This window comes from Lepus europaeus, chromosome 8 (assembly GCF_033115175.1).
Source record: "Lepus europaeus isolate LE1 chromosome 8, mLepTim1.pri, whole genome shotgun sequence".
Classification (NCBI taxonomy): Eukaryota; Metazoa; Chordata; class Mammalia; order Lagomorpha; family Leporidae; genus Lepus; species Lepus europaeus.
In genome coordinates this window covers 89,857,586-89,885,532 of record NC_084834.1, presented here as the reverse complement: position 1 = coordinate 89,885,532, position 27,947 = coordinate 89,857,586, and the positions used below count along the sequence as shown (strand labels likewise).

The window sequence follows — 27,947 nt, the reverse complement described above, 5'->3', positions numbered from 1 at the left end:
TGCCCTTTCATGTTGCTGTCAGAATAGAACAACAATAAATAGGTAGGAATTTATTCCATTTAAATACATCCAGTGTTATGATAAAGGTTTTTTTTTTTTAATAGTGGACAGAAACTGATTTATGTGCAGTGAAAAAGGGCACTAAATGGTTTCTGTGCTCCCAGTCCTGATACCATTCATCTGGCCTTTTCGTGTTAGATCATTTCACCCCAAACCTTAGGTCAGCCTCAAATTGATCCAGGTCTTACCTCCAGCTGGGTCTTTGATGTGATGGTTTGTCAGCGTACTCTAGGATGTTAGTCCTATTCTGGAACCCAAAGTCCATCAACTATCTCTGATATCACTCAACACTCTCCACCAGAATCCACACGTGGTGCCTGCAAGAATCTTCAGTCTCCTTTTAACCTATCAGGACCTTCAACTCATGTCTACCACTGCGTCTTCAGAATTGTACTGACTATCCATATTAAATCTACCTCTTGCTTGGAACTTTCTTACTCAATTTTAAGTTCTTGTCTAAGATGTCCCATTAATAATTGTGTGCTTGTGCTGATGAATGAGGGTGGAACATATCAGATATTAAGATTAAGTCTATAGGGCTGGCGCTGCGGCTCACTAGGCTAATCCTCCGCCTGCAGTGCTAGCACCCCAGGTTCTAGTCCCGGTCGAGGCACCAGATTCTGTCCTGGTTGCTCCTCTTCCAGTCCAGCTCTCTGCTGTGGGCCCAGGAGTGCAGTGGAGGATGGCCCAGGTCCTTGGGCCCTGCACCTGCATAGGAAACCAGGAGGAAGCACCTGGCTCCTGGCTTCGGATCGGCACAGCACGCCGGCTGTAGTGGCCATTTGGGGGGTAAATAAACGAAAAAGGAAGACCTTTCTCTCTATCTCTCTCTCTTTCACTGTCTAACTCTGCCTGGCAAAAAAAAAAAAGAGAGAGAGAGAGAGGAAAAAAAAAGATTAAGTCTATTAAGTCTATAAGAAGAATAATATAACATATATTGGAGGACCTCAAAAAGTCTGGAAAGTAGAATTCAAAGATAAGTTCATCTGGGTGCAAAAAATTTTGGAATCCATGCAGTTTTTTCATCTTAAGACCTCTTGTATAGTGCTGTTTTGAACAACTTTATTTGTATGTTCTACTCCAGAATTACTGTTTCTAGCAGAATCTATCACTGCTGCATCTTTGTTCCTGTGTATACACACTAGAGGTCCTACATGGAGTTTTCGTAGTTTTCTTCTTCTTTTAGCTGGAGAGCAAGACAATGTACTAAGTCTTCGCCTATGGGGCCATCTGGACATTCCAGGGGTTCCCAGGAGGAACACTTAGCCAGTAAGAAATTGGCTACATTTCCTTTCCCTGAATGAAATTATTGAGTTGTGTCCCCAGAGAGGTTGAGCCCCTGTTGTCCTCAGTGGTGCTCCCTTCCTGTCTCACCTAGAATTCCCAGGATCATCAAATCAATTAGATCCACCCAGATCCTGGTCTCAGTGTCTCCTTGGCAGGTGCTACTTCATGATTACCCTGCTTCAAATCTGAAATTCAAGAATTTTTCCTCAAGAGAAAATACTGTGGTCATCACAACAAGGTTATGTAGTCAGGATTGGAATTTTGGACCTTTCTCACTCTTGCCATATTTACCCGTTTGCATCAACACCTTAATTGCCTTCCTGTTCTTCTAGTAGCACTCCACACCAGAAACAAGAAAAGGTAAACTGTTAAGAATTAGACTTTCAAATTATTTCAAAATCAATGTGAAATATGCTAAGACCTGATGTATAGCTGAAAGTAAAGTAGTGGAAAATAGAATTGAAACTATGAGTTTATTTTGATGCAAAATTAATTTTGAAATCCATGCATGGTGGAAAGCCAAGACACTCTGGGGGAAGAAAAAAAAAAAAAAAAGAAGACCTAAATGAAAGATCTCTGTGAGTGAGATCCCAGTGGAAAGAATGGGGCCATCAAAGAAGGAGGTACCTTTCTCTGAAGGGAGGAGAGAACTTCCACTTTGACTATGACCCTGTCAGAATAAGATCGAAGTCGGCGAACCCTAAAGGATTCCATAGCCTCGGCAACACATGACTAGAGCCTAGGGAGATTACTGATGCCATAAACAAGAGTGCCAAATTGTTAAATCAACAACAGGAGTCACTGTGTACTTACATCTCATGTGGGATCTGTCCTTAATGTGTTGTCCAATGTGAAGTAATGCTATAACTAGTACTGAAACAGTATTTTTTACACCTTGTGTTTCTGTGTGGGTGCAAACTGATGAAATCTTTACTTAGTATATACTGAATCGATCTTCTGTATATAAAGATAATTGAAAATGAAAAAAAAAACTTGGTGTTAAATTGGAAATTGCATAGAAAATTAATCAATTCTTAAAAAAATATCATGTAGGATCTCTGTCCTTAATGTGCTGTACATTGTGATTTAATGCTATAACTAGTACTCCAACAGTATGTTTCACTTTGTGTTGCTATGTGGGGGCAAACTGTTGAAATCTTTACTTAATATATACTAAACTGATCTTCTGTATATAAAGAGAATTGAAAATGAATCCTGATGTGAATGGAAGGGGAGAGGGAGCAGGAAAGGGGAGCGTTGCAGGTGGGAGGGAAGTTATGGGGGGTGGGGGGAAGCCATTGTAACCCATAAACTGTACTTTGGAAATTTATATTCATTAAATAAAAGTTTAAAAAAAAAGAAATCCATGCATGGGTTTTTTAATAATATGTATTTCCAACTATTATGAAAAAATACACCAAAATAAAATCACACTTTTAATTTTACTTTCCATTAACTTTTTGGATTACCCTCATATAGGTTGAATATATATGTTTTGAATACTTTTAAGATATTTTTAAAATTCCATGAAGACAAAGAGATGGGTAAAAATAGTTCTTTGTACTGTTTCTGTTGCTGTTTTATTAAAATGAGGTAAAATCTTGAACTATACTTATTTTTAGTCTTACTGTAGCTGCCTATCTGATTATTGCTGTACCTTATGGAGTCCACTGAAGGGAATTCTGAGGTTCCATGATCCTTGAGCGATGCACATACAAAGAGACAGAGGGAGGTAACAGCATAATCCTATAGGGGGTGGTCCTCACAGCCAGATACAAGACCTGAGCACCATGATTCATCAGTGAACACTTAAACACAGACAAAGGGCAACTGGGTGTGATCCTATAGTTGATGCTTAAGTGTGCACTTACAGGGTTAACCATAAATAGTCGTCTCGCCTTTTTTCAGTTTCTAACCAATTAGCCAAGATAGTGCCTGCACATTATCAACACCCAAACTGTCTTGTTCTAACATGGGACAGCAACTGAGTTTGGACTTTAAAAGTAATCTCACCTCATTTTCATTATTGTAGGTTTATCTCTCACCTATCCTCTGTTGAAATGCATTTCACTTTTGGTAGCAGGACTTCCACTTGTCAATCAGTCCTTAATCTGAGTCTTTTTTGTGTGTGTATTTATTTTACATTTCTAAGGTAGCTGGAAACCCAATCACCTTGACTCATCATGCATTCCAGGATAAATCATGTAGTTTTGAGTAACTTGTGCAGTTATGGTAGATGTCATGATTCTCTACCTTACCTGAGTGCAGATTTCCCGTACTTTTCTTTCATATATTATCAAGTGGTCCTGAAGCTGCAGGGTTATTGGTAACCTGGCCAAGAGAATGGTGACTACAGTTGCTTGGTTCACATGCCATACTTCCATAGATTCAGCGAGTAAGGAGATAAAGAGCTCAAATGAGATAAGAATATGTATTATTTGCACAGAGAGCAAAAGCAGGCTCAGCATAGTGTCTGCTCCCTGCGTCCCTTTCCCCACAGGAAGACACTGATACGGAGGGGACAGATGCCACAGATGGAGGGTCATTCTGCTGTTGAGAAGCCAGCAGCTTAAACCCTTATCTAAGCAGGTAGGCTTGCAGAGGAGTCCGCAGTTAACCCTAAAGGGATGAGGTTGAATGTCCAGTGCTTAACAGAAGCCAGGGAGATGGATGAGAAATGGTCTTGTGGTCATCTTCCACAGGATAGGGAAGTGGCTTCTATTTACTAAGCCACTCATCTCTTCTTGCTCCAGAAGGAATCAGACACTTTTTCAGGACTCCGGTTGGGCTAAAGTTAATTCTTGACCCATATGTAACCCATCCAGGTGTAGCTTATATGGAGCTGTGCAAGGCTGTCAGGGTGATAGAATAGAAGTACTCTCCTATTTACCTCTTTCAGATCTCAAACGCTTTGCATGTCCTGTATGGTTCTAAAGGAGGCTAGCCACACATGAGAGTTCAGCCAGGATAAAGAAGTTTTTAGAGCCTGAAAGAGGGTGACTTCTACAAAATGACGCATGGAAGACATGCAAGCCTTCTACATGCCATGGTATGTTAAGTGGTTTTTCAGTACAGGCCACATATGGAGGTGGATGGTCTGTGGGTATTAGTGTGCCCATAGGATAGCTGCTTCTCAAAGACGACCTACTCCCTTCCTGTGGCCACCCCATGTCCTAACCTCTCATTCCAAGTCCCTCTTATTTCCCTCAATGTAATGTCTCAATCAATATCCCCCAGAGATGGCAGCCCAGGAGACCTATGTTTAATTTGTGGGGAACACTCCATATCCTCCTTTCTTTTTTGGTTTATTATTATGACATAAATACTACACTCTACATAATTCAGAGTTGACAGTGTTGATTTTCTACCATCCTTTCTTCTCTTAATGAAATTTTACCATTGCAAAAATAAAGCTTTGGCTTTCCAAATGATCTGATGTGGACTTCAAGAGTCTATTTCAGCAGTTAAAAAAAAAAAAAGGAAATGCTTACTTTCTTCCCATTGGGTTTCTTTATATTAAGGACCCAGTCCTTCTCCAGGAAAAGGGAATGAGTCTGAATGATGAGAACAAACAGTGCAAGTGTGACAAAGACAAACAAATGTAAACATGTTATTTTGAAAAGGAAAACCTAAAGTCAAGAAATATGAATCTCACTTCAAAAAAGGAATCAACTTTAATTAAAAATAAACCCTGAACCAATCTCTTGGACTGTTTGTTTATCCAAAGGAAGTGCAGTAAATATTTCCTGCCCTTAGATCTTTAAAATACTCAGTGGGTTAGAAACCCATTAACTTGATTTATTGGTCTTTGAAAAAGAGTTCCCATGCAGATGATATTCTTATCCTGTTCTTTCTCAGGAGGCTTCTAGGATTCTAGGATTCCCAGGGTCCTATAAGATAAGACCTCTCCCAATAAGACCTCTCCCAATGTGCACAGAACTTATTTTAATTTATTTATTGGTTCACTCCTTAGATTCCTGGAAGCTGGGAACTCCTTTCATATTTCCCATGTGGGTGGTAGGGTCCCAAGGACTTGAGGCATCACCTGCTATCTCTCAGGGTGCACATTAGCAGGAAGCTGAATTTGGGAGCAGTACCAGGACTTAAACCCAGGTATCCCAAGCAGCATTTTAACCACTGCACCAAACATCCACTCCATGTTTCTTTTAAAATACAAATTCAACAGGACTAGTGCTGTGGTGCAGTGGGTTAATCCTCTGCCTGAGGTGCAGGTATCTCATTCTATATGAGTGCCAGTTTGAGTTCCAGTTGTTCTGCTGCTTATTCAACTCCCTGCTAACATGCCTGGGAAGGCAGTGGAAGATGGCCCAAGTACTTGGGCCCCTGCCACCCACAAGGGCTCCTGACTTCAGCCTATCCCAGCCCCAGGTGTTATAGCAATTTGAGGAGGGAACCAGTGGATGGAAGGTCTTGCTCTCTCTCTCTCTCTCGCTCTCTCTCTCTCTCTCTGTAACTCTGATTTTCAAATAAATAAATAAATCCTTTAAAAACCCTTAGATTTCTTTTTTTAAACTTTTATTTAATGAATATAAATTTCCAGTGTACATCTCATGGATTACAATGGCTTCCCCCTCCCACAAACTCCCTCCCACCCACCCGCAACCCTCCCCTCTCCCGCTCCCTCTCCCCTTCCATTTACATCAAGATTCATCTTCAATTCTCTTTATATACAGAAGATCAATTTAGTATAAAGATTTCAACAGTTCACACCCACATAGAAACACAAAGTGAAACATACTGTTTGAGTACTAGTTATAGCATTAAATCAAAATGTACAGCACATTAAGGACAGAGATCCCACATGAGGAGCAAGTGCACAGTGGCTCCTGTTGTTGACCCAACAAATTGACACTCTAGTTTATGGCACCAGTAACCACCCTAGGCTGTCGTCATGAGTTGCCAAGGCTATGGAAGCATTCCAAGTTTGCCGACTCTGATCATATTTAGACAAGGTCATAAAAGACAGAGTGAGGATAGTAACCAATGATCCTAAGAGTGGCATTTACCAGGTTTGAACAATTATACAGCATTAAGTGGGGAAGAGGACCATCAGTACACACAGGTTGGGAGTAGAGCCATTGGTGGTAGAGGTTATGATTACAAAGGAATGAGGCCCGAGTGTGCTAGACAGGGTCTAGAACAAAGGACAGAGTCATTATTTGAGGAGCTAAGAAAGGTGCTGTCTAAGCTACAATTAAGTTTTCTGATTGAGAGGCAAATAGAACCTGATAGAAGGGGCTTGATAATAATCTGTTGGGCTTTAGGACTTGTGAGTTAAGAGGTCAGGTGGAGAAGCACCAAGGTGCCATGTTGGATGTGCAGCAAAGTGATGTGTTCAGATGACACCTGCACATGCTACTCTCTGATTGTGCTGTTCCCAAGTTAAACAATGCAGCTGAGCCAAGTCAACATATAGAACATTGAGGGAAAATAAGAAATTGATGCTTTATGCTACTAACTTTTCAGGTGGTGCATTATAGAGCAAATGATATTTGGAACAAAAAGTGATAAGCATTGTGAAAGAAGACCTAAAGTAAAATGATAATGCGATGCAGATAAACACGAAGTGAAAAATTAAACACTTAGAAGACTAGATATGCCCTCATTGGGGAAGAAAATATGTGCCTGATACAACGAATAACTACCTGGTAATGTCCTCATGTTCTTTCTCCTGCAGAGAAGATTCTGAGTCCTGAAAAACAAAACGACAACTCCTGCAAAAGACTATTTTTAGAAGAAGAGATATTTTCCCTTTCACGTCGCACAACAAAGTCCTGCAGCCACTTCCAGCAGTGTCACCATGTCCTGAGGGAAAGGGCTGGGATCATTATAATTACATTTTAACTACATCCTCTGAGCTACATTTTAAGATGTAATAAGACATCTTTCTAATATAAAAATAAAAGCTAATTATATTGACATGTCTTCCCTTTGCTCAGTAATAGCTGAATGGGTAAACAAATAGCTCAGAGCCAGCTTCGTGCTGCTCTGTGACTCTCCATGACTCTGGAGCTGGCTGCAATTTTTATGTACTTCTGTTGAAATTCCCAAACATTGAGAGAAAAAATAATAACTAAAAATAAAAATAATTTGAGGGTAAATGAGAAAGTTGGTCATAAGTGACATCTTAGAAAAAGTGACCCTTTTCTAGCTTAGGATGAATCTTGATATCCCTGAATGAATATATTTCACACAAAAACATTTTCTTCTGCTAAAAACGGGGCCAGACGCCCAACACACTCATTTCAGAGTCTATTTCAGACATCAATGGGAACTAAATATTTCTATGAAATGCCAAAGGCTTGACAAATCTCAGTGTCTGGCGAAGAGGAGAGGGCTCAACAGGGGCCCCTCTGTTCTCACACACGGTAAAGATTTCTCCACTGATGCAGGAGGGAAAATGTTTATTTGCTGCATGAATTAGGAAATAGGGAGTAAATTCAGTTGAACATATCAAAGATGCATAGACGTTTATTTCTAACCATCTAGGATGACAAGAAATATAAATACATTACCTTTTTGGTGTTAACAAGGAATTAGGAACCATGATCACAGAGTGGGGGGAAAATCTCCTACAACTCCAAGTTTTTTAAAAAATGCATATCAAAGCATTTGGGCCCAGGGCAAAAGCACAGAGATGAGTCCCAGAAACAGTGAGAAAATAAAACAAAAAAAGTTATTCCTAGGTGATCACCCACCAGCTGAAACTGATGTATGGATTCCTGGCTACTTAATATTTTATATGATTGAACACACTCCAGTGAGGGGTAAGAAATTAAAAAGCTATCACAAGGCGAAACATGTTCCCGTGGGTTATTTTATTTGAGATTTCTTGGAGGAGCAATTCTTTCTGTCAGTAATGCTCGGAAAATGCCAGGCCAAGTGCATCATCAGTGGGGGTGTCCATTCTCCAGCCATGGACCAAGAACCAGAGGAAGTTCAAGTGGCCATTGGACCTGTCTCCGTCACTTCCTCCTTTTCTCTTACTTAGCTTTGTTTTCCAGTTAAATAGAGATGATGTGAAGATAGATAATCTTTTTGAGTATAAGTGAATTTTTCAGTCTTAAAATTTAACAATTTTTAACATTTTTCCACATTTGCTTCCTATATACATATGACATACATATTCATATACACTATTTTTCTTGAAAGCAGAGATATTAACATCACAAAATGAGGGACACATGACAGTGATCACAACCTTGGCTTTAACTCTGGTTATTGGTTCTGAAGAAATATTATAGTAAAACTCTTTATTAAGCAAAAACATTCAGGACACTTACATTAAGTGCTTGAACTTAAGGGGCAAGTTCCAAGAGAGTTAGAAGTAAAATCTCTACTTCCCAGAACTTTAGCAAATGATCACCCTTTTAATTTTTTTCCCAGAATTTCTTCTCTGCATCCTTCCCAGCCAGAACAGGCTGTTCCTTTTTTTTGCGTTTGTCAATTGCAGGTTCTAAATTTAAGACTCGAGTTGAATTTTTTTTAGCTTTGAATTCATTTTAATTTTGAGAGCATGTATATTTAGCTACTGCCAGTTCCCTCCTTGGTAGAACTAGTTTTTTTCTTTTAAAATTTTATGAATTTTTCCTTCCTAGAACACAAGTTCTTCTAGATCAGAATTAGATATTTTCCCACTAGTTAAATGAAAGGGAAACACACAAACTAAAATTGTGAAGAGAGAAAAACTAATGAGAATCACACTTGAGAAACGTCTGAAACCATCTGTACAGTAATCTTAGTAATAATAACTGGGAAACATTGCCTAAGGCTGTACCATATACAAGGCACATTACCAGCTGCCAGATGTTTCAAGATACACATTTAATGCTATGGACAAGTGTTAATAGCTTAAGATATTGCATAGCTTACAAATTGTTATAGAAATCCCTTCATTGTTATTCATTATTACAAGAACATGCAAAGTTGACATTGAGCATTTTCCTGATTTTCCCATCTGTCTACTGTTTATACAGCTGTTGTTACATTGGGAACAGTGAGTTACAGAAGATGCCAATGTCTCAGGGCCGAATTATGGAGTCTTTATTTCTGAATGCTGGCGGCTGCCCGGGGGCATGTGCCCTCCAAATCATGCAGCCTTGATTGAGCTCAGGGCTAAGCTCATAAGGGCAAAACAGCATCTTGCTGGAAGTTAATTATAAAGCCAAGCATTTGTTGCAGAATCGAGAGCAAGCAAGGTTTCCCAGCACTTAATGCAAACAAACCTTACAGATAACATCCTTACAAGACTAGTTTTTGAGCAGATAGCAGTTGTGCGCTGGTTAGAGGACACCCAGGGACAAAGTGGAGGTCACTGGCACTTCACTGTGTCTCTCTCTCTGTTCAGTCCCAGAGTTGACCGAATGCTCGTATTTATTGCCTTACTTTCTTTCACTTCCACTTCCTCTTTAGCCTCTTTCCATATCACCCAAATCATGAATATTTACAATCTAGAGGAATCTTAAACTCTATGTTTCATTGCATTTGCCTCTGCATGGAATAGGTCATGACTGACAACTGGCAGGAAAAGCAACAAAGGACAGAAAGGAGATACAAGATTGTATTTTTTAAAGTATTTATTTTTTATATTTGAAAGAGAGCGAGAGAGTAATAAGAGATGTCCCAACCATTGTTTCACTCCCCAAATGCTCACAACATCCAGGGATGGGCCAAGCCAAAACCAACAGCCTGTAACTCAATTCAGGTTTCCCACATGGATGAGAGGGACCCAAGTACTTGAGCCATCACCTGCTGTCTCCCAGGGCGCACACTAGCAGGAACTGGAATTGGAAGCAGTGTTGGATCTAAACCCAGGCACTCCAACGTGGGATGTGGGTGCTCCCAGCAGCATCTTAACTGCTGCACCAGATGTCCTATTATTATTATTATTATTATTATTAATGGGAAGAATTGATGAGAAGAGTAGCTACTTTATCAACTAATTAGGCCCTGGGCTAAGCACTTTCTGGGGTTTGTTAATCTAATGTTCATGCTAATCTTATGAGACAGTTGTGCAATGGTTTCGAAACCTCAGATTGGAGTAAGATTATCTAATTGTAATCTCTGACTTTTCTGCTTGTTTGCTGATATGTGACTCTAATCAAGTCACTTAAATGCTTAATGTTATGTCAATAAAATCAAAAGTATGATAATAGCATCTACACCCCAGATTTATTAAATGAGTTAATATAAACAAACAATGCTTGGATCACAGCACTTTCTCACTGATAGTTCAGCTTATTAGTAGGCTCCACATTTTCAGATGGAGAAATAGAGAGACGAGGGCTATGATTTGGTTATTTAAGCAACTTGTTACAACAAGCCAAGATTAGAGGTTGGATTTGAACACAGGGCTATTTGAGTCTCAAGCTACCAGAGTCAAATGTCTCCGTTATCAGTGACAATGTTTAAATATTCTAAAATCCAGGGTTAAGTGGTTGTAAATCAATAAGAGCTCCACCCCCAATAGCTCAAATTCTAAGTGGTTTTTAAAAAACCAGCCCAGGACACTTAAAGGAGGATTTGCAGGATTTGGAGAAAGCAAAATGAGATTTGGCCTGAACTAGAAAAGGCACCATTCTCTCTCCAAAACTGTCCAAGGCTGTTTTGTTTGTTTATTTTGGTTTTTGTCTATTCAGGGAGGTTGGAGAAATTGAGAGTTTACACTTCAGTCTCATTACATATCACTTCTAGTCTGTAAAATTTGTCTTTAATTATCAGTTGGTCTTATCACAAAGTGTAGGTTACATAATCTGTTAGTAACACTTCCACATATATATTTAATATAAATAATTCCATTAAATATTATAATATTTTAGACTGAGTGGAGTCTTCCAACTTGTTATAATCATGATTTTGGCAGGCAGTTTGAGCAAAGCATGTGGGAAGATGATTGTCCTGGAAAGGTTTACTCTAATACAGCTGTGCCCTAGTTTCACTAAGAAATTCAGTATCCGAAATGAACCAGTTTATAAAATGCATATTCAAATCCAAACTCTCAATATTTCCCTCAAAACCATCTTAAGAATTTTCCCTGTATCAATAAAAACAACTTCATTCTTACACTTGGTCAGGGCAAAAACTTTGGTGTCATCCTAATTTTGAGTTTCTCTTATAGCCCATACCAGCTCCACCAGCAATCCCATTGGCTTTCCTCTCTAAATATAATCAGAACAGGATGGCTTTCCACCTTCCCTTCTGCCACCACTCTGGTCAAATCCCAGTCACCACTTGCTCCGATTATCACAAGAGCCAGTCTGTTCCTTTTCTTACTTCAGTTTCTCCTTCAGTCATTCCTCTGCTCAAAACCTCCAAGTGCTTTCCTTTCCACTCAGGGTCAAGTCAAAGGCCTTGCCGCAACCTACTGGCCCCATATCATCATCTATGTAATACATTTTCTTACTTCATTTGCTGCTCTTCCCCTCGCTCAGTCCCTACCACCAAATTCTGGTTCTGGGACAGGCCAGCAGGGACAGGCCTGGCCTCTTTTCTGTTTCTGGGACAGGTCAGCAGGCTCCTGTGTCTGGCCCTCTGCTCCTCATGTTCCTTCTGCCAGAGGTGGGATGTCTTAGTGCATTCATGCCGTCATAACAAAATAGCACAGAGATGCGTTGTTCACAGTTCTGGAGGCCGGGAAGCTCAAGATCAAGACACCAACAGCTTCAGTGTCTGTTGACGGGGGCTATCCTGCCTCCAAGATGGCGGCTTGTTACTGCACCCACTGGAGGAGACAGACGCTGTGGCTTTACATGACAGAAAAGCAGAAGAGCAAAGAGGGCCTGGCTAGCCCCTCCAGCCTCTTAGATGGTCACTGATCCCATTCCTGAGGGCTGTGTCCTCATGACTTACCCTCCACCTAAAGGCCTCTCCTCTTGATACTTGTCATAATGGGGCTTAAAATCACAACACAGGAAGTTGAGAGAAACACAAACGAGGGGTCTTCCTAAAGCTCATAGCAAATATGTGCTACGGAAAAAACAGTGCATGGATTTCTGAATCTTTTATTCCACTATATACTTATCTTTCAATTCTATTTTTTTTTCCATGAAATTTTGAAATGTCTTCATATGTTCGGATCATAGCACGGTCCTTACGCAGTCACCTTCTCACGAGGCCTTCCCAGAACTCCCTACCAAAAATTTCCCCACCCTCAATGATTCTTATTCCTCCCCCTGCACCCAAAGTGCATTTTCTCCTTAGACTTAGCCTATGTCAACATCCAATATGAATATAATGTATTTTACTTTCCAATTGTGTTGTTTATTGTCTGTCTACATCCACTTCACACTGGATTCTATGCTCCATAAGTACAAAGATTCTTTTCTGCTTATTCTGGTCACTGCTGTTTGCCCCATGCCTGTCACAGAGTAGGTGCTCAAAGCATTTTTGCTCAATGTTGCTGAATTTCATTCAGGCAAAACTGAGATTATATAGCTTCTGCATAAAAGGAGAGCAAGCCTATTTCCCACTTATAAACTTGGCGGGCATTCAGTTGATTCTAATTAATAGTTATGAAATCAGTTCTCATTACCTGACAACATGATGTCCAAACCGAGGTATTTATATTTTCTGTTTATTCCACTTTCTGGAACATTTGATAGCAGCTTTTCACCACAAAACATTTTTAGATTAAAATTACTTTGCCCCCTATGGTTATCTGTGGGCACCTGTAACAAATTGTTTGCCAGTGCTAAGTGAGTCAGTGCTGATTGGCCCCTGGGAACTCTAACAAACTTTAAATTTCAGCAAAATGCCCCCAAGCCTGGTAATGCTGCAGAGGAAGGCAGATATTCTGAAGGTAGAAGATTCCAGGTAATTCAACTCTCTTTATGTTCTTGATAGCAAATAGCTTTATCCTGGAGTTGTTTACATTTTCAAGATACCACTCAAGAAGGGTTATTGATTTTGAAAGCTAATGAAATTGAAAATATTCTCTACTGAAAACAACTGTGTAATAATTGGTGCTTTGTTTTATGAAATAGAATGTGTATTACCAAACTCTAGAAACCATTAACTACAGTGGATGGTTTGGTAGCAACCTTGCCTTGGCTTCAATCAACAGCATGATCAAGATCCATAGTAATATAGAGATGCTAGTTTTCTTCTATCCCTTCACAAACCAGGTTGTATTCCTTTACAAACTGGAATCAGAAGAATCTGATCTTATCCCTATTCTCAGATCTCATCTGTGCTTATATTTCTACTGATCTGCCCTAAGTTATTGGAGAAGTGACTTATGTTGTCCTGACCTAAAAGGTATTTACTTGGAAAGGCTGAGATCCAGAATAGCTTATTATTTGGGGATATTTTTAAAAGTTATATATATATATATATATATATATATATATATGTCTTCCAATAAAAGTTTTTTCTTTGAATCAATTAGATTAGAAGAATATCTACATTATTTCTTTCCTGGAAAGTGGTTTTTCTTCCAAGTAATCTCAAATAGTGGTATGCTATAAGGGTTACTCTATGTCTGTGTGACAGTTTGTAAAATATTTAATGTTCATTAAAGTGGAAAAATTGGTGGTCCAAAGCTGCATTTAATTTTTTTGTTAACTAATGACTATGTGACTTAATTGAGCTCACTAGATCCTTTTAATACATTTACTAAAATATAAATATGTACCATTATCTGCTGTGATGTTTTAAGCAATATTTTGTGGAAGCCAATAAAACATATGATTTATATGATTTGCTTTTTTGTTTTAAATATTTGTTTATTTATTTGAAAGGCAGAGTTACAGAGAGGCAGAGGGAGAGAGAGAGAGAGAGAGAGAGAGAGGTCTTCCATCCTCTGGTTCACACCCCAGATGGCCACAATGGCCTGAGCTGGGCTGATTCAAAACCAGGAGCCAAGAACTTCCTCTGGGTCTCCCACACAGGTGCAGTGTTCCAAGGACTTGGGCCATCTTCTTCTGCTTTCCCAGGCTATAGCAGTGTTAGATCGGAGGTGGAGCAGTTGGGACTTGAACCAGTGCCCATATGGGAAGCTGACACTGCAGGTAGCAATCTTACCTGCCATGCCACAGCACCGGCCCCATAATTTGCTTTTAAGTCAACCACATGTAAACTTTCTGTAATAAAATAAAATAGAGAACTATTTAAGACAGCATAGAGTTCTCATGGTGAACACTGTGCAGTAATATTGCTTGACTACTTATCCCAGTCCTTCTCTTTAATATCTGTAAATTAAAAAGGAGTCTCTGACCCCTGACAGACTTAACAGGGCTGGTGAAAGCTGCTACATTAATTGAATGCCGCTCAGCATTACACAGGTAATTAAATTAAATAATCTCTAATGAGTTTGGATTGACAATCAAGCAAATAAATATATACTTATAAAATTCATTTCTATAAGTGAATCTATTATTTTAATGACTTTCAACAATTTTTATTTTGACTTTAGAATAACCAGGTAGACAACATTCTTAGATTATAACATGTACACTTGTGTTTTAATAAATTATACAGTCACATAAACATATATGCTAGTTTTTCACATATAAATTAGTCATAAATACATAAGAGTATGTATTTATATATCTACAAAATAAAAGGCCACGGGCTGCTGGTGGAAGGATGTTTATGTATTTACCTGAGTATTTTTGCTGCAATTCTTCATTGAAAATACTTTGGGGTAAAGCATTATTGTCTTTTCACAGAGATTCTCAAAAATGCTGGTTATCTACATAGGACTGCTCCTCTTAGGTGTGTCCTGGGCAGCACCAGTGAGCATGGTAAGCACCTAAACTTTATTTGTTTCATGTGATTCTTGCTCTCTGTATTTTTCTTTTAAAGCAATGCTTATTTAAATTAGTAGCATTTACCTAATTCTGTTACAATAAAATACCAAGCTAATAGAATGCATCCAAAAACCTACTACCATGCCTGTTACTGAGCAGGCCCTCAGCAAACACCCTGAGTTACAAGATATCTTACCTTCTAAGGAACACTGGAAACGATATTTGTGAGAAAACTAATAGCCAGTCACAGCATCGCAAATCATCTGAGACTAATGAATGATCCTCAAATGCTCAATTTAATGACACATCAATCACTTCTTGGCCTTATGGCTAAGATCAAGTGTAGTATCGGTTCTTATAAGTTTAATGACACATCAAAAGAATCTTTCAATATTTCACTAGAAACAAAGAATTTGGCATGAACATATTAAAGTTACTAACTAAATTTTATGAATGATGATGTAAAGAGAGGAGAATATTTTTGTTTCTTGCAACACCCCAACACTGCAGGATCGTGTTAACGATGTTTTCCTCATCAGTGAAGAAAAAGATAGGAAGTAGGGCCCCTAAGCTCAACCCCAGGTCAAGTTCCTTACTCCTTTTATGACTTTTCTCCTGACTCACACAGTTGAGTATTCAGGATGTGACCAAATTGTCTTGTGACAATGCTGTTACAGACATTTTCTGCAATGCAGACACAGTGCTAATTAGATAATGTCTGAACAGCATCCCAACTTCTCAGAGTAACCTTTTTGGTTGGAGAACCTTGGAAACAAGCAATCTTCCCATTGTTTGTCATGTTTAAATATAAGTCCTGTCTGACTGGGTGACCAGTTGGTACCAGACTGACAAGGACAAACCACACCATCCCGTGAAGACTGTAGAAGCACACATCCGTATACAGTCCTGAGGGTGGCCAGCTGCTTAGAACAGGCTTCTCTTGGGTCCAATCCACACGATGTGGTTCAGTGAGGGCCATAGAGGCGTGCACTCAGGGATGATGGTGGAATCCTGGTCTTGCTGACCCAGCCCAATCTAACCAGCTGAGGATGCATTTATTTTGAGCAACACATTCCAAGGAACAGCTGGAGTAGTACTTTCTGACCATTTTCCAGTAAAGTGCTATGTCAACATCGATCCACTAACCACTGGTCAAAACAGGGTGCCAGCTTTCCTCCCCAGAGGGAGACAATGTCATCTTCATCACAAGGCCACGTTCAAGCATGGGACAACTGCCAAGTGGGTATGGGGGAAGAAAGAGGGGTGCAGATTTCAAACCAAAGAGTCAGCAAGAACAGAGAGATGAAATTCAGAACTGCAAGTGGTCAAATGTGGTTTTTCTCTCTTATATATAGATATCACTTTAGCAATTACCTCAATTGTTTAATAATAGATCAGTGGTATAAGACATGAGTATATACCGAGTCACTTACACATGGCTTGGAATTGTACTCCAAATACCAAACAAGTTTAAAATGGAAGAAAATAGATGATTATTGGACCTGCAATTCAATTAATATTCATCAGTATGTAATTAACCTAGAAAGACTAAGTCACAATAAGTACTGAATTATACTAAGGTTCTCTATAGTGTCAAGTATATATTTAAAACATACATAAGTGTGTGTGTTCTTAAAGAAGAAACCTAATGTCCCTTATGGTCATTTTCTGCTCAGCAACTGCCCATCTCAATTTGGTTTTTCTTCCTATTAAAGGAGAAACAATTTTGATATTTTGATTTTTTTAAGAATTATGTAACTGATATTTTTGAAGAATTATGTAATGATACCAAGATCATACATGAATCACCATAAGAAAGAAATGCAGTAAAGAATAAAATTATAAAACATGCCTTGAAGATACTTAACAATAAACTTCAGGTATATTACCTAATATTAAATTTTTAAAATTTAGTCATTTAAAACTTCTTTTCTTTATCCCTGGGACTTTGAGACAGAAGATAAAGGTTAAAATATTGCCCCTATTTCAACTGCTATCAGCTATATTAGTAGACAATTTTGATTATTTTACTGCCTATTTCACAAGTGTTATGACAGGTCTCAAATGAAATTGTATACTAAAGAAGTTTTCAAAGGGCTATACAAAGTGTTGTCGACCGACTATTGCTCGTTTCTAGAATGGAATGTAGATATGCTTTGGAGTTCAGTCAATGGGGTACTTTTACTGAAGTTTTTGAGTTTAAATTTCTTTACTTATTTCTTTTGCTAGTTTGAGAGTCAGCAAGAGAAACAGAGAGTGAGCTCCCTTCTGCTTGTTCACTCCTCAGGTGCCCATAACAGTCCTGGGCCAGGCCAGAGGCTGAAGTCGGGTGCCAGGAACTCAATCCAGGTCTCCCAAGTGGGTGACAGGAACCCAACAACTTGAGTCATCAGCGCTGTCTCCCAGGGTCTGCATTAGCAGGAAGCTGGAGTTGGGGGTCAAATCCAGGCACTCCCATTGGTGGATGGGGACATCTTAATCACTAGACCACATACTGTTCCGTAGTTTATATTTCCAACTTCAGCAGAGGGATTTCATTTGGGGAACTAACTATGAAGTACAGGGAGGTTATAAGGGGCATATCAAGGGTTCTGAGGCAGTCCAAAGACTGAAGCTACTACTATGCCTAAGACTGGAAGAAACAAAAGGAGGTGATGTTCACAGTATCCTGGGTCGGGCCTCCACAGGACCTAGAATCACAAAGGAAATGTATCGGATTCTAGAGATGCAAAGCCAGGGAGAGCAGAGAGAGATATAGTTTCTCTCTCCCACCCTCCAATGTGTTTCCAGGCCTCCATAAGCCAAACCCAAACTGAAGCCAGAGAGCAAAGTAGCCTGGGAAATGAAATTTGTAGGGATCTCTCAGAATGAAAAGAAGACTAGATAACCCAAGAGCAAGCAGCAGAATTGTCAATATCTTACTGTATAAAGCACAAGCCGGAACTTGAAGGCTTATTCAGTGAGAACAATCTTTAGATGAGTGGGACAGCTGATGGAAGTGGCTCGCAGACTGTTTATGCCTTTGATGTTTCGCTGAAGGGTTTCTCTCTCTTCAATGACTGACCTACCATGGCACCTGCTTCCACTTTAGCACAAGCACTCATACACCAACCAGGCCCACCTATTGATTTTTCTTGCTACATATGCAATAAACTAGGAATTTCAAAAGGAAATCAGGAAATACACATACTGAGAATAAAATAATTGTAAGGTCTGTCCTTTGTACACCAAGCTTGCTCCAGGATTCTCAGGTGCTGTTCTGCACAGTCTTCCTTGGCCCAAAGGCCTGTGACAACTCCTGGATCTATTCTTGCTTAGTTTCTGGCCTATCTCTGCCTCCATAGCCACCCTTACCCCCAGATATCCTCAAGAAATTATGGCACTTTCATATTGAACCAAAAGCAAGAATGTTTCCAAATCTGCTAGCCACCTCCATTTTTCCTTCTCTGAATTAATGTTGTCCCAGTTGATGGCAACAATCAAGTTCCATGCTTGGGTGTGACCCTACTATTTATATACAGGGCTCTGGTTTCACTCCTGCTGGGCCATCAGGAGCACATTAATTCAATCTAACAATTACTGGACTTTACCCAGTCAATGCACATATGTAGTCCACTTCCCTGAACTCCAGTTTGAATTCATGCAAACTCAACAACTTTTTCAGTGAAAACTCATCCTCCAATCTCTTCTACCTGGGGTGCCATCCTGCCCTTCTCCCCCTCTCCACCCACAGGGCAGTTTGCTGTGCTGGAATTGGTTTCTGTGATGGAAATGGCACTGCTCCCGGTAGGGGAAGAGAGCGGGTGCTCACTTTTGTCATACCAAAATCAGTAGTGAAGATGTATGTGCCTGGGCCACTGCTGTGGCACAGCAGATTAGCACCCTGGCCTGAAGCACCGGAATCCCATATGGATGCCAGTTCAAGACCCAGCTACTCCACTTCCAATCTAGCTCTCTGCTATGGCCTGTGAAAGCAGTGGAGGATGGCCCAAGTCCTTTGGCCTCTGCACCCACATGGGAGACCCAGAAGAAGCTCCTGACTCCTGGCTTCAGATCAGTGCAGCTCCGGCCATTGCGGCCAATTGGGGAGTGAACCATTGGATGGAAGACCTCTCTCTCTCTCTCTCTCTCTCACTCTCTCACTCTCTCTCTCTCTCTTTCTGTGTGTGTGTAACTTTGACTTGAAAATAAATAAATAAATCTTTAAAAACAAAAAAGATGTATGTGCCTATCTTTTTTGGTCAGAATGACCTTCCACATTGAATAATACAACCCAGTGAGGGAAAAACAAATGAAACAGCTGTTGTTTGAAGCAATGAATGAAAGAATGAATGCTCCATTTGGTGAAGTTGTATTTCTTGTTTCCTTTCAGACATTTCGACCTCAGACGAAGGAAACCCAGCGAGGCTGTGTGGAAGAGCAGAGGGTAAACATGATTCTTCTCAAATAACTTATTTGGAGTCTGTCAAGGAAAAAGTCCCTAAGAGAAGATGTTGACTGTCAAAATATGCCTGGGTTCTTAGAATGGAAGTGCCAAATTATACAACATGATTTTGACACTTTCTGGTTATCAGGTATTATAATGCACACAATATGTGACAGGAAAGAGGAAAGCATTCTAAACAGAGATTTCTTCCTCTTCAGTGTGATTTCTTCCTTCAAATGAAATAATAGTTTGACAGGCAATATTTAAGGGATAATTGATAAGAATTATGGGAGACTAGTAAACAGCATTTCTCCACCCATGCACGTGAGAGCTAAGTATACATAATGGAGGAAAAGTGAAGATGGTAAACAGGTCTGTTTATAAAATATTTATTTATTTGTTTGTTTGAAATGTAGAGTGAGAGAGAGAGAGAGGGTGAGACCACAATGGCCAGGTTGGTCAAGCTAATCTCAGGTGCCTGGAACTCCATCCAGGTCTCCCAGGTGGTTCCTAGCACCTAGGCCACCTTTAGATGCTTTCCCAGGCACATTGCTACGGAGCTGGATTGGAAGTGGAGTAGCTGGGACATGAATTGATGTTCATATGGGATGCCGGCTTTGCAGGCAGCAGCTTAACCAGCTGCGCCACAACACTGGCCCCAGTTAACAGGTCTCAATGGGGAATTCCATTCACATGAAGTTAGTTTCTATAAATATCCAGAAAATTAAACACTAGATGCTTTTCATGTAACCAAAATGCAGACTACTTTTACACATCATGATTTTTCCTGTCAGTATTAGAAAAATCCATTCTAAGAACTAACAATCTTCTGTTCTTTATCTCAGCTGACAATTACAATGGCTAAAACTACAAATTTAAGAGCCTACATGTTCATACTATGAGGTTTATCAATTGGATATCAGACATGAGTATTGTAAAAAACCTGCCTTTTCTCCTAAAACCCCGCCCTCTCCCATCTGAGACTGTTTCCACATGCTTCATTTCCACTGAAATTTAGTAATAAAACTGATGCACCTTGAGAAAGAATGCAGTTGACAGGCTCAGAGAAACCAGACTTAGAGACACCAAGTAGAAAACTTGGAGGAACAAATTACTATCTTCAGGAGCTGGCTGACGCGCACCCTCCTGTGGTTATAAGAAGTACTACTGATTGTCAGAGGCAGAATGCAATTTCCTCCAAGTTTAAAAAAAAAAAAAAAAATTGTGCAAGGAAAACTAGAACCAGAAAGCTTCTCGGTAAGAGATAAACCCACCTAAACGTAATGTTCTGGTTTTGTAGATGACGTACAAAGGCCACCATGAGAAGCATGGGCATTACATTTTTAAGTGTGTTTACACACTGCCTGGGAAGAAAAATCAAACCAACGTAAAGGTAAGCTGAATATCTAGGTGAGCATCTTCAGTGTAAGCCAGACCATGGCCCAAGACTGGGGGGAAGTGTAGGGGAGAGAAAGTTCGTTTTTGCCTGCTCTCAGGTTTCTCTCTGTGGCTGCCACCTTTTCGCACACTCCTGACTCTTCATGCTCCTCTACCATGGAACTCTGTTCCAGAACTTCCTGACCTTTATCCCATACCCTGGGCCTTCCCAGACCTGCTGCTACAAGTGCGGTACTGATGGATCCCAGTTGCCCAAAGATGGCCGTGTTATTGCCTCTCCGTCACATCTGGTCTCTCAGGAGCGGGTCATCTGGATAGACTCCACCATGTGCTGTTGGTAGGGTTTTCAACAGAAGAAAGCATTTTGGCCCAAAAGTGTCGCGTCTAAGTGTCTCTCAGACTCAGTCTACAGGCGACAATTCCCGCTGGGGCAGGGTGCTCAGAGGGGAAAGAATGAGGCCCCTGTCACAGGATGACAATAGTTCTTTTCACTCAGTGCCTTCTTGCAGATTCATGGGCCAAAGAGCTGGAAAGAGCCTAGGATGCCATCAGTCAAAGGACTATTTGCTTTTCCCAATCTGGCTTGTTTCCCGTGGAAGTAGTAGCTTCCTTTCAGAATGCTTTTTTCTTCTGCTCCACATCCTTTCCATGACATCTCTAAGGCTACATCTAATTGCCTGTTAAAATTCGTTACTACTTACTCATTGTGACAAGTGGATATTGAGCTCTTGCTGTTGTGTGAGATACCATGTGAGGGAAAATAATTGAGAAAATTTAATTCTTTCCCTCCAGGATCTTGGGGTTAGTAAAGAAATAAAAAGTACTTCCAAAAATCACCATAGCCTGAGAGAGAATGTGGAAAGTACTATGTGAGTGGTGCAAAAAATAAAAGCATACTTTAGGGGCTTCAAGTGGAAAGAAATTAGTTCTTGGCTTGGTGTTCAAGAGAAGTTATGTACTGGAATAATTGAGCTGGGTCTTAGATGATGAGTGGGATTTGAATACATAAAAGCGAATAGGAGAGGCCATTCTCTACCAAAGGAATAATATAAGCCTATGATACACAGACCACCAGTCAACAGTGTCATCAGAATCATTTAACACAAGCAATTGCATTTTTGTGCATTTATTTTCTGCCATGCACAAATGATTAAGCATCACATACCACAGTTTAAAAGTTTTTTCATTTACAAAACATTCTTCTAACTTATAAACTCAGTTTTCTACTGAGATGTACACAATTCATTATTATTATGCAGGCTACTCTTTTAAAACTGGTGGAGCATCAAAAATCAAGCAAAACTTACCACTTCAGAGCAAGGCAGAAAAAACTAGGAAGGGACTATTCTAATCTAATTTTCTAACCTACTTGATTAACTAAAAGGGTTATTTCAGCAAGGAGTAAATGAATGTGATTACAAAAGGAAATACAAATGTCCAAGTTAAACTCTCTAAGACTTAATGACTTAGTCAAATGTTTAAAAATTTTATCCAGAAATAAGTCACTACAAAGTTTATTTCTAATTTTTTCCCATAGCAAAGTCTTACATATTTTCAGAATATGTCTGCCATATAAAATATTACTGAATTAGTGGTGTCATAACTTCCACAAAAAAATCATTTCATATGGCATGTTAAAAATACTAAGAGGTAGCACTTTTGCAGATCATTTATTAACCAACTTCTTGAGAGTAGAGAGCATCTCCAAGGGCATTTTTATCTTGAGATTTAAGTGCAAGCTGATTCAACACTTCCCCCACTGCCTCCAGCAGTGTAAACTCAGGGAATCCTCTTATTTGAGAGCAAAATAAGACATCAGGGATTTGGGAAGTGGGAGGAGGAAGGAAGAGGGAGCAACCAATCAGAATCTTTTTTTGATAACATAGCATCAAGAGCCACAAGCTTATGGGACCCACAGGCAGAGGGTGACAGTACACAGGCAGAGGGGTCTAGAATAAGTTCATGGCCATTAGCCATTTCAAATAATATTGAAGAAGCCTGGAAATCGGGAGAACAGCTGTGTGTCCTATAATGAATGCAATAGCATTAACGTTATGTGAGAAAGCAACCCAACATTCATTAAAGGGTCACATACAATTATGTATTAAATGGTAGTAACTGTTGTTGATATAAAGCATTTTTATGCTAGACATTGTGCTAGATGCTTCACATGCATTATATCATTTATGAAAATCATTTAATTCTCCCAAAATTTTTTTTTATTTTGTAGCTGAAGAAGTTGAGACTCAGAGAAATAAAATAGGCTTCCCAAGCTCACACAGCTCATAGGTGACAGAGTTGGTAACTGATTCCAAAAAAGAAAGGCCACTTGGCAACTTGGTCCTGGTTCCCCTGGATCCACTTTTTTTTAAAAGATTTATTTATTTGTTTGAGATCAGAGTTACAGAGAGAGGGAGAGACAGAGTGAGCAGTTTTTCATTTGCTTATTCACTTGCCAAATGGCTACAATGGCCAGAGCTGGACCAATCTGAAGCGAGGAGCCAGGAGCTTCTTCCAGCCCAAGCACTTGAGCCATCTTCCACTTCTTTCCCAGGTCATAAGCAGGGAGCTGGATCAGAAGTGAGACTCGAACCAGTGCCCATAGCAGATGCTGGCACCTCAGGAACAGGCTTAACCTACTACACCACAGTGCCAGTTTTGCATCTTCTTTGTAATCACCCCTAAGAGTGAGCTTCCAGCTGGCCATCTTTATTTCTCCATCAGTGGCCTTTCATCTATTACCACATCCTTAGTTAACACTTCCAAGAAGATGTCCACACATTCAACAAAAGCCCACAGATTGAAGTGTGACAGAAAAGGACAGAATTAAGCTGTATTAGTAAGAACAGGACTGTGGCCAAGGCAAGGAAGCTAAGAAATGCTGTGTGCTTTGTGCCACATCAGAGTCTACAGCTGATTTGTGATTCAAAGCTAAAGGAGAACTAGACAGGTGATGGGTCTGAACATAGGGACCCAATGAGAGAGAACTGCAAGTATCAACACTCTGTACCCTCCAGGTGCTGCCTTTGCTGTTCAAGAAGTCATTTGGTACTGCTTAGGACAGGTGGTGCTCAGCTCAGTTCCACACATGTCCAAGTCCCTCAATAAATACCCCGTATTGATTTCATCTTACTCACCAGTTCAAATGCCCACATAGTGACCTTGTAAACTCTAGCTCATTCTGCAATTTGGAGGTAGAAAGAAAGTGTAGCATTAATTCTTCTATAATTGTTTTGTTACACAAGAACTCCTAGCCAAGGGATTAATACAGAGACAGGAGAAAGTGCAGAACTTCAAGTCAACTTGTTTAAACTAAAGGTTATCTGACAATTTAGATAGTTTTCTAGGTACATCCTGCAGTCTCTTCTAGCTAAATATTCTCGGGCCCTCGCTCCTTTCTTGTTTCTCAATGACGACACCCAGGTATGGCATACATCACCTCCACACAGCATAGACCTCATGTGCAAATGGGCCTTGCTTCACAGCAGAGAGGAAGACTTGGGATCTTCAGACACACATGGGATGATGCCGCAGGACTTGTGTGTTCTTGGCTCCACAGCTAAGGATCCATTCAGTACAACCGCGGTGGGGCCCAGGGGTGATTCATCTTTTCTTGGCTCTCACGAGCAGCTTTGACCCCTCTTTGTTGATGATTCAGACTTGGCCCCAGTGTGTGTGCTCCATCTCCATTGCTCCTTTTACGGTCACGTAGCTCCCTCTATGATAACACCATCTGGAAATCTCTGGACTGGACTCTCAGACCCTATTTTATTTTTTATAATTTTTGAAAGCTATTTTTACTTATTTATTTGAGAAATACAGTGGCAGAACTCGCATCCACTGCTTTATTCAAATACCTGCAATAGCCAGGGCTGGGCTAGACTAAAGCCAAGAGCCAGAATTTTAATCCAGGTCTCCCATATAAGTGATAGGAACTCAAATACTTGAGGCATCTGTGCTGCCCCCTCCTGCCCCCAGGATCTGCATTAATGGCTAGAATTGGCAGCAGGGCTGGGAGATGTACCCAGACACTCTGACATGGGAAATGAGTGTCTTAACCCATTCTCCTCAGTAGGCCGAACGCTCAGTCCCCTCAGGACACTTCTGTGTCCAGCTTGTGTCACAGAGAATCACTGAGTGGCACAGGGCAAACTCAAGTCGGCTCCTTTGTTCTGTGTTCTGCCGAGTGTATTCCAGGTTGGCCGTTGCACTGGCTGAGAAGTAGCATCTGCACAGAGTCTACCCCAGTCTCCGAAAAAGGAGAAACAGAGACACAGGCCTCCGCTTTGTCATCATCCAGAACCTGGTCACAGATGCAGATTCTCCAGCCCTGCGCTGGACCCACTGAGTCAGACTCTCTGGCCATTGGCCAACAATTTTTGTTTAAGCAAGCCTTCCAGATAATTCCTATAAATGGCAAACTGGAGGACGACTGATCTAGACTATCAAATTTGTTTTATTATGTGACAAAGGCAGAAACAAAGATCCTGTTTTTTAGACAATAACTGGGCTGCAAAACTGTTGCAAAGCCCTATATTGAAAGTCAGAGCTGAGTATTACCTGTGATCATCTATTTGCAGATTTTATGTTAAAAAGAAAAAGGAAATCTTGCAGTAACTCATGATATCAGGACAAACACACACGCACACATGCACACACACACACCACAAAAGGCCAATTTTAAATAAAATTCATTTCACTTACTATGACCCCTACGTACAAAATGAGAACCACGCTCTTTTTATCATGCTATTCTTAACTTCAGATCCTCCTTTAAAATCTGGCTCTAAGCTACATTTTCAAATTCAGTCTCTCCTAATAAACTCCTGTAGAGTTAATAGACTCTTTTTTTATCGAATATCTGATGGATAGCTTTTTATAATGCATAGGACTTAATTTTTAAAAGTTTAACATAAGATAATCACTATGTATTGAAAATTGTACTTTAGGAAGAAGAGAAGAAAGACAAAGAGAATGCTGCTCTCGACCATTTTGACAAGAGAAGAAATCAGCAGCCGTCACCTAAAGATACTGTGCAGGAAAGAGATCTGGCCCTTTTGGAAACCATTGGAAAGGACCGGAGTGTTAAATCTCAAACGCCTTCCGCAAATAGGCAGACCCTGAATGAAGACCTCAGCGTTATTACCACCGGTGTCCACAATGACCTAGCAATGTCCATTTATCCCGAACCCACTGGGGACAGAGGGGTTGAGGATGGAGATGATACCACTGGCAAATTCCATGACCAGGAAGAGTACAGTACAGGGCTCATTGGAAAGAATACACAACACACCATGGGGCCCGTGATGGTGACTGGAGCCCTGGGGGAAGAAAACCGAAAGAGTAAACTTAGGAACGTTGTAAGGAACATTCCAGAAGGTATTCACTATGCCAAAATCCACTCAAAAGAAAAAAGGAGCCATCAAAGAGATTCTCAAGTGCAGAGTAGTCCAATAAAAAGCAAGAGCATCCGTCACATCCAACACAATGCTGATTACCTAAAACAGCTCCCCAAAGTCAAAAAGGTCTCTAGGGATTTTGAAGGCAGTGGTTACACAGATCTTCAAGGGAGAGGGGACAATGACATCACCCCATTCAGTGGAGATGGCCAACCTTCCAAGGACATTCCTCGTAAAGGAGGAGTGATTGGTCCCGACCCAGGAGGTATAGATGTCCAAACAGGGTTTTCAGGTCCAAGGAAAGCTGAGGCTATTGATCCCGACACAAAAGGACCAGGCTATAATGAGATCCCAGAGATAGAAGAAAATGGTGGCAATGCCTTTGGAACCAGAGATCAAACAGCGAAAGAGGCTACTGATGTCAGCCTTGCAGAGGGCAGCAATGACATCATAGGTAGTACCAATTTTAAGAAACTCCCCGGAAAAGAAGGAAACAGAGTGGATGCTGACAGCCAAAATGCCCACCAAGGAAAAGTCGAATTTCATTTCCCTCAGGCACCCTCAAAAGAAAAAGGGAAAGAAGGCAGTCGTGATGCAACCCCAAGTACCAATTACAATGAAATTCCTAAGAATGGCAAAGGGAGCAGCAGAAAAGGTACGGGACACTCTGATAGAAACCAAGTAAAAGCACATGAAAGCCAAAGATTTTCTGCCAAGGGCAAAAGTCAAGACTTGCTCAGTCCTTCTCATGGTCTTGATAATGAAATGAAAAATGAAATAGGTTCCCATGGTGGCCCCAATAACAAAGGGAATACAATAACACACAGCAGAAAAAATCATTATGTACCTCACCCACAAGACAATGAGGCATGGAATAACGGTGTGCCACAAAGGAAAGGCTCTTGGGGTTACAGAAGATCCCATTCCAATAGGAGTTTTAGGCTCCGTAAAAAGGACGACAGCAGTGAATCATCAGACAGCGGCAGTTCAAGTGAGAGTGACGGTGACTAGTCCCCAGGAATGCCAGCAGGTCATGGTCTGAATACCTAGCTCCCTGCAAGTTGACAACAGCCCAGAGCCACCCCGACAGCAAACCAGTGCCAGGGAGGATAGAGTGGGAGAACCAAGTGAACCAAGGAGCCTGGTCTCCTCCAGGGAACTTTCACAACTTTAATGGTCACAGTATGAAATTCTATTCCAAGTTATAAGGTTCTTTAAGCAAAACAAAAATCTTATTAAGAATTTATGGGATAAGTAATATTTGCTTGAATGTATGTCATTTAAAACATAGTCTGTGACTCTCACAAACATCTTGTTATGTTGGTTGTATTGTAGCCTTGAAGATAAACGATCTCTCTCTGTGATAATCTCTAATTAAATGATCTATAGGAAAGGCCGTTGTCTGTGGTGCATCATTACCCAGGCAGGGAGATCAGTCCCACCTCCAGCAAACGCAGCACCCATGTAATTAAAGACTGGATGGAGTCTGAAGGTGCTTCCCCCACCACTCTGCTTCAGCTACCTCTTCCTCTTCCCTCTGACTCTATGCCCTGGTGAAGATCTCCTACTTCATACCCTTCCACGTTCCTCCCCCTTGCTCTTTTACAA

General features: G+C 40.5%; 1 protein-coding gene and 1 pseudogene across 2 annotated transcripts; both read left to right on the top strand.

Moving 5' to 3' along the window:
• Positions 1–15,047: 15,047 nt before the first annotated feature.
• MEPE (matrix extracellular phosphoglycoprotein) lies at positions 15,048–27,350 on the top strand. 2 transcript variants are annotated; one of them, XM_062199168.1, is made up of 4 exons: positions 15,048–15,101; positions 19,489–19,542; positions 20,843–20,935; positions 25,890–27,350. In XM_062199168.1, the coding sequence occupies exons 1-4, from the start codon at positions 15,048–15,050 to the stop codon at positions 27,348–27,350; spliced, it is 1,662 nt and encodes a 553-aa protein (XP_062055152.1). The 2 variants fall into 2 exon arrangements, with proteins under 2 accessions (XP_062055152.1, XP_062055153.1); XM_062199169.1 differs by lacking the exons at positions 15,048–15,101; positions 20,843–20,935 and having other exon boundaries at positions 19,474–19,542.
• LOC133766158 (U2 spliceosomal RNA) lies at positions 15,427–15,651 on the top strand (annotated as a pseudogene).
• Positions 27,351–27,947: the final 597 nt, after the last annotated feature.

Bases quoted from the DNA above. Each gene is read 5' to 3' on its own strand.
- MEPE (XM_062199168.1), top strand. From the start codon at position 15,048: ATGCTGGTTATCTACATAGGACTGCTCCTCTTAGGTGTGTCCTGGGCA. The intron at 15,102-19,488 runs GTGAGCATGGTA...GTTTCCTTTCAG, and splicing joins GTGTGTCCTGGGCAGCACCA to ACATTTCGACCTCAGACGAA. The intron at 19,543-20,842 runs GTAAACATGATT...CTGGTTTTGTAG, and splicing joins GCTGTGTGGAAGAGCAGAGG to ATGACGTACAAAGGCCACCA.